The sequence below is a fragment of the Notothenia rossii genome (assembly GCF_949606895.1).
Source record: "Notothenia rossii genome assembly, chromosome: 4".
NCBI lineage: Eukaryota > Metazoa > Chordata > Actinopteri > Perciformes > Nototheniidae > Notothenia > Notothenia rossii.
The window spans coordinates 77,847,110-77,854,537 of record NC_136902.1 but is presented as its reverse complement, the minus strand read 5'-3'; the positions used below and the strand labels follow the sequence as shown (position 1 = coordinate 77,854,537).

Sequence of the window (7,428 nt, the reverse complement as noted above, 5' to 3'; positions counted from 1 at the left end):
TGTTACTATTTTATGACAAGTAGGCTACCCTCTGAAAATATGAGCTTATGGCCAGGGCTCCATTTTGCCGATGTTTTTTCCCACACTGTTACCAAAAACCCAATACAGAACAATGGCAAATATATTTTTAAAAAGTCAGTGCAGAAATCTTCATTTCTCCACTTTTTTTGTTTTTGTTTCTCATGACGCTGAAGTCTATATTTGTGATTGATCTTGAGGCAGAGCATGTAATTGGGACACTCATAGCTTATCTTACGTGCAGCAGTAAATATTTTCCTTTTCCAAAAAATGTCTTGTGAGTAAACACAAGCAAGTTATTTAGCTAAGGCTCTGGTGCCTTCATTTATTTTGAAAAAGGTCAGCAACACGACCTTGTGAGTGAGTAGCAGAACATTGCACATTGTCCTTTTAGTGAATCATGTAAGTAAATGACAGAGGGAAATAGAGCGTAAGCATAATGATTTGCATGGTGCTTCAACTAAACCTCTTGTCGTTGAACTCTTCCAGCTACACCGGCCGTCAAAGAGACTCCAGCAGAAAACTGAGGGAACTCCACCTGACTGAGCTGCCTTCTGATGTGATGATTGTTTTATTTGATATGAACCCACTATAACACTGGTGAAATGGATGATTGTGATAATTGGTTATATGATAGGGTTTGAGGGAGTTATTCGTTTCGAGGTGTGATATGTAAATACATCTTAAAGACAAACCTTTAGCCCCCTGTGCTCCGTTGTGACCGTGCCAGTCCCTCCGTGCTCTTGTCCGTTCCTGTGCCTTTCTGTGAAGGTCTAGTCCAGTTCTTTGTTTTAGCCAGTAGCACCTTGGACACAAGATTGTCTTAAAATCCCCAGAAAATGTCTAAATGTTGTGTGATCTACTGTGACTTGTTTTGTACTCCTATTTATTGCCTTTAGGTTTTTAGGAATTGTCAATTTATTGTTTATTTGTCCTGGATAATGTTTGTCACTTTTGGATTGTAAAACAAACATATAAACTGTATAAGTATATATAATTATTACAGATAGTGTACAGATACGATATACAGTCTAATATCCTTAATTTAGGTCTGCGTTTGAAAGATTGTGTGTGTTTGCATTCACATATGTGTGTGCATATACTGAAAATATATGATTGTGTATCTCTACATGTAAATGTGATGAGCCTTATATAAGACAATCTGAACTGCCACAGCTCTCTGACCGAACACAGGTATCAGCACGAGCTCCTTCACCGTTATGTTTGACTAACCGTAGTGGAGGGAGCTCCTGCATCAGCTGTCTCACTGCCTTCTTCTCCAAACATTCACTTAACTGCACCGTCACTGGCTCCGCTTGGATTAACTAGTCTCCGGCAAACTATGATTAGTTTCCCCTCACACACTATAGTGTCGCAAAGCTATGAAGCCTTGGTCTCTTACTTTTCTCTTTCATTCTTGTTTATTAAACTGCTTGCTCAGGCTCTCTGATGCGTTGAGGAGCCACACATGTAGGACATTTTTGAAAAAAAAGGGAGACAAAGTTTTGGTGCTGAGTTTGGGAGAAGTGAAATTTAAAATGTACATTTTTTGTGTGCAATACTTCATGGATAGTAGCCTTAGCCAAATCAAATCGAAAGAACAAATGAGCAACCCTTGTTGTGAATCTCCTGTCAGGCTTTTATCAATTGTTTTGTCTGACTATTCAAAGATGAAGGCTGTACTTACTAAATGCTTTGTTCATTTTGTGTGTGAGGCCTTGTTGTGTAGCCACATGTTGTGTTTTGGCATAAATAAATAAAAGTATGTTTGAACACACATACAGTTATATTGTTTGTTATGTTCATTTAGATAATATACTGATTTTAGTGTGCAGCTTAATATTTCTCTTTCAGAATTCTATTCTTAAGCATTTTTGCCCAAACCATTTTACTTCACAAGGGCCCCTATACTTCAAATCCATCCAATAATAATGATTCCAAAGGTTAACTGTTCTACTCTTTATTGGCAGCAAAGTACAAACTTTATGAGACTACTGTCAACATCAAAAAGAGCGGCTGGACTGAGGTATGGCTGTGGGTGTGGTGCGTGTGCGTGTGCATGTGCGTGTGCGTGTGTGTGTGTGTGTGTGTGTGTGTGTGTGTGTGTGTGTGTGTGTGTGTGTGTGTGTGTGTGTCTGTGCAGGTGTGTGTGCAGGTGTGTGTGTTAGTGGGTGGATCTGTGGGGTTGGAGTTTGTTCTGCATCCAGGCACAATCAGGGCAATACACACACACACTCATCTGTACAGAGGTAACACAGAGCCTTCAGCAGCTCAGGTGAGTAATCATTTGCTTTTCAAAACAGTTGTTAAATTAAATGTGAATGTCATAAAAATAATTCTGTTGTGTGCACTATAAACTGTTACTAATCATAGGACCAAGTTCCTCACAAATACAATCTAAATCTGTGTTTTGCAGGTGTTATTTGATGTCTATCTACCATGTCTACATTTATCTGTTCTTAACCAAGTTGCTCCATTATTCACTGTGGCAAATTGCAAACGAGGTTCGATAATATGTTGTAAAGGTACTGTATGTTATAGGACAGACAGTTTTCTGTTCTCACCAGTCTTGGTAATTGAAGTCTAATAACAGTAATGTGCTTTACGGGTAGTATTGTTATGTGGAAAAATCATTGCGTATCATTACTTCATTATTAGTCAGGCGTCACCAAAACCTTTCTTCATTGCACCATGTATAACCTCTATCAAACTGTGCAAGGTTCAAGGTTAATGAAAGCGGAAGCTGTTTCATATGTGTTCATATATTAATGAGTAACATCCTAGTATGCCCATAAGCTCAGTGGTGCATTGAATAGGCCCAGACACATAAACAAAATGGAGACAGGAATGGAATTTTTAGTCTGTTAATCTGTGTAAGTTAATGATTATAGGTCAGGAGATGTAGATCAGACGAGACGCTTGTGTGTGTCTTTGTGTTTGTAAAGGATGCAGATAGAAAGGGATGGGGGAAGAGGATCAATATTGCTATTAGCCTCTTAAAGTTTCAGTGGAAAGCAGGGATATCACTTTGCTCCTAAGTCTGCAGTAGAGGTACGCAGAGAGGCAATTTGTTCGGACATATAGAGTTTCCAAGCTGTCAACTCCATCTCATCTAAAGTGAAAAAGCCAATTTAAAACAGCCTCTAAAAGTCTTTAATTAAAATGGAGTGACTATTGAAACCAAATCCATACTAATCTTCCTCCCTGCAACAACAGTTTTCAGATAGCAGACCTCATCGTGAATACTTGCATGGCTGGTTTCCAAAAACAAATGTTCCTGGTTAAGTTATTAAATACAAAAGATGTGGACGGATCGCCAGGCTGCTGCAATCACCAGCCTTTTGTTAACTGTTTGCATTATGTCTCTCCAGTTTTGTCAACTGAATACAAAAACAGACCAGCCATCATGTCTTCCAAAGGTAAGTTACACAGCTCCTGAACTGCTGATTATCCACAACCAGGAGTGTGTAAGAGAGCCACTTTAATATGACGCCATTTCAGTGACACAATCTTTTCAAGATCACAGCTAGTCTGATTCTGAGTCAGTGTAAATCATGTACCTGGGCAAAGAAAAGGTTGACTTATTAACTGCTAACAGTGCCTGGAGCATGCTGGGCTGGGCATTAATGAATAACAATATGATAACATGATGAGTTAGAAGACCATCTATAATGTAGAAGGCAATGGATGAAGGCAGCCCTGTAGAGGGAGCAAAACACGTTACAATGTTGGGTATTGATTACTTATCATGTCATTATTGATTATTATTTGTGGGAACATTTGTAGTTATGAATCTGATTTCCAGCTTCTATGTCAAACGGAAAATAGCATGATGTCTGTGAAAAACACATACAGGGAATGGACCAATGCTGCTTATGAACTATTTTCTCAATTTTCACAGTTAGAAAGCAAGTCCTTCAGGCAATAGTTTATACATCAGTACAGGTTGCTTTAATATTACTTTGCCAGTAGTTTCAATGAAAGTGCAAAAATAAATAGAACACCTTATATTTGCTGCAGAAGTTATGTTGATGTGGAATAACTGTGTGTTTCTATTTGGTTTATACCCATGTCCATTCTCTACTTATCTGCAGATACCGACATTGACCTTGATGCAGACTTTGTATACGGTAAGTAACTAGAACTTTGAGTGTATCTGCACAGATGTTGTTCAAATATTTTACCTCTGACCGTCTGAAAAAGACAATGTGGAAAGCATGCACAGGTTATAAGGAGAGTTTCAGTAAGCACATGTGGATGTTAGATGGGCAAATAAAATAAGAGACAAAGTGGAGGGATATATCGGAAGCTAGTTTGTGAGACTCATGATGATATTGTTTTTGTTTTTTTGTAGACTACTATACACTACGTGTCGCGGGTCTTGCCTTTACAGGAATCATTGTGTTCCTTTCCATCATCCTGTTGGCAGGTAAGTCAACAGCAATACATCCTATGTGATATTGTGTGTGTGTTTTAGTGCGAGTCTGATGGAGGGGGTACAAGCAGACAAAACAACGTGAAACAGAAGACGCTCTAAGGTTTATGTGTTTGTGAATGGGATTGGGATTTAATCATACAGCATGTTGTTGAACAGAGTAGTTAAATGCAAACAAAAGTTTTTCTTTACCCATTTCTTCTTGAATAATTGGGGTTGAAATGTATCGCTTGCTCCCATACTACAGCTCTGTTTCAATCAGCGTTGTCTTTAGAGCAGCTTTGAAAGATAAGCACAATACTTATTGACTTTAGTAATAACTAACCACTTAATCTATTTCTTTAAAGGCAACAAGATCGTCAACTGTGGCAAATCCAAGGTAAGAGGGCCATGTTAGAGAGCTACATTTAAAAGCTTTATAATGACATCTGCTGGTCATACAAATATGTACTGTATATACACTTTTATTTTTTTAAAGGTCAAAGTTTTAACTTCTGCATACTTCAGGTTAAATGTGACATACTTTTCTTAAATGCTGACATATGATTAATTTAAATATTAATATGTAAGCAAACCTCCAGAAAGCAATGACAAAACTGTTGTTTTATCACCTACAGCCAAGACCAGCCGAAGAGTCCTAAACTGAAGAGAACAGGCCAGGACCCCAGGAGAGTGCTACAATGTGCTACAATGCTGTTATTTCTGTAAGAATGTGAGGATTTTGTACTAATAAACTTTGCGTAACCTTACTGTGTTTATGTTTCATTTGACATTGCTGCTGCACTAGACCATTTGGATATTGAATTCTTTTTTAAATATTTATCTCCAGAGGTTACATTTGTCATTCAACAACAAAATGTCAGTTTCAACTTTAATCATACAATACCAAAATATAAAATAACAATAATTATATAAAAGTACTAGAAATATATGTTATAGCCTAAACTAACATATGCTTAATGTACAATTAGAAAATAGATTTAAAAAAAAAAAAAAAAGGGAATTAAAAATACTATTAAGATATCACCAAAAAAAAAAAAATACCAACATGCTGTGCTTCAAATCACGTGGTAAACTGGCAAATCAAACAAGCGCTCCTGCCTGAAAAGGACACGCCCCCCAGGTGAGATCACCTTTATGAGAGTTCCTCCTTCCGGTTTGCTCCTCTTTAAAAAAAAAAATACATTAGCCACGTGTGCTGTTCTGTGAGTCGACTACCTCATTTGTTATTCATGTAAATAATTGTGTAGTTTATTTGCTTAGCTATAAAGCACAAATAAATATCAAAATGTCCACCAACGAATCAAGGGAAATAAAAGTGCTCTTGAAATCATGCCTGGTCTTGTATCTCACTCTCAAGTGGTACGTTCACCATTAGAAGTGGTTTAGGTGTTATTTCAAATACGTTTTTATCCATTCTTCCCTCTAAAAAGGACAGAAGCCCAATGAAAAGCGGATGCTAATGTATGGTTCCTTGGACCTGTGATAACCAAGACGAGCACAAGGTGGCGTCATGGGACCAGCATGACTACAGGAAGAACTACAACTCCCCTCGCAAGCCGACAAGAAGAGTGGAAGCTGCTGACAAAGGCGAGGGAAATGTGCCCATATCGCTCACTGTGGGAAAGAACAAGTAGGTGGACCCAAAAATAGCTTTGCTCGTCAAAGTTTTGAAGGATAGTCACGGATATTCACACGAGCTATAAATTAGACAATATTCTGAGAAATACTAATGTTGATAGTGAGGATTACAACAGCGATTAAATAAAATAAAAAAAGAGCGGCACAAATAACTGCAACAGCAAACAGAAAAAAACTGGCCAAACCCTGAAACTTGAAGAAGACCACCCTCAGTGGCATTAGCAGTGTTACCATTTTAAGGCTGCAGAAAGAAAGGTCCTTCATTAAGTTACATTAACTGATCCTGACGACTTTAAACAGGACGTCCCGTTCTGCAGCTAAAGCCGAGCACTGGCATCGCAGGCCTCTGTTTTTTCATCATGCAGCACAGCTGACAAAGCGCATTAATCATACCGCCAGAGAACTGCGCATGATTAATTATCCCTCCCTGAATAAATAAGTCGTTACAGGCAGAGACAGGAGCTGTCAACTGGGTGAGTCCCAAGGACCCCCTGCTCTCTCTCATTCTCTATTTGTAGGTGAAAATATGGAGGCCCGAGCTGTAAAAGTTAACACAGCCTGCAGCCGAGCGGTGGAGCAGGCGGTTTTACCGGTTGGGTGGGTCCCTCAGGGCTCAGGTCAGCTGCTTTCCATAAGGGCTTCAGTTGAGGTAAGCATGAGAAGCAATTTATCTCACTTCACCCAAGCTGATAACATCTCAGCACCAAGAGGAGGTTTGGAGAACAACACAGAAACAAATGCACAGTATGCAGGACAGGTGTGAGAGGGCTGATCAGTTACTGTTCCCATAAGCATTTAGAGTGGCTGCTGTTATTTGCTGAGACTCATGGAACATTTCATCCACTCTAAACAGCTGTAGAGTGGATGAAATGTGGTTTCCTTGCCTAGGTGGAGTTTTTTTTTAAGGGTAAGATGTTGACAAAGTAGTATACACACTTCATGAGTGACTTACTCCAAAATTGTTCTGCTCTGATCCTTTCTTTGTTACTTCCACTTTTTTTGTTGGTACGGTGTGGCTGCATTTAAAATGTAATTTAAGTTTTTAATTATGCACCTGTAGATTGTGGTCAAGTGTCATCAATGGTTTATTTTTTTCAATTTGGAACGTTAGTTTTAACGAACACTCCTCAAATAGGACTTTTGTGTAGTCATTGTGGTTTATTGTTAGCCAAGGACTGACACGGATTGACTTTAGTTGTCTAGTACAAGGGATACTCAAAATAAACTGCATTGAAGCCTACTTTATGGTAATGAAGGAACATATCAGCAAAATCAACATTGTTGCTTATTGATTTGTTTTTAGTTTTGCAGAGAGGAAGCTACATCATCATGAT

General features: G+C 38.6%; 1 protein-coding gene and 1 long non-coding RNA gene across 2 annotated transcripts in view; both read left to right on the top strand.

The window, feature by feature from the left end:
- Nucleotides 1-1,795, top strand: part of fxyd6 (FXYD domain containing ion transport regulator 6) — an 8,837-nt gene extending 7,042 nt beyond the window's left edge. The window contains exon 8 of the mRNA XM_079675091.1: nt 508-1,795. Within this exon, the coding sequence (XP_079531217.1) occupies nt 508-545 (38 nt within the window). The 3' untranslated portion in view covers nt 546-1,795. The remainder of the gene's footprint in view (nt 1-507) is intronic.
- Nucleotides 1,796-2,208: 413 nt separating this feature from the next.
- On the top strand, nt 2,209-5,202 carry LOC307037169. The gene is made up of 6 exons (XR_013807620.1): nt 2,209-2,293; nt 3,390-3,437; nt 4,113-4,148; nt 4,373-4,447; nt 4,801-4,832; nt 5,071-5,202. It is a non-coding gene; the product is annotated as an uncharacterized lncRNA (long non-coding RNA).
- Nucleotides 5,203-7,428: the final 2,226 nt, after the last annotated feature.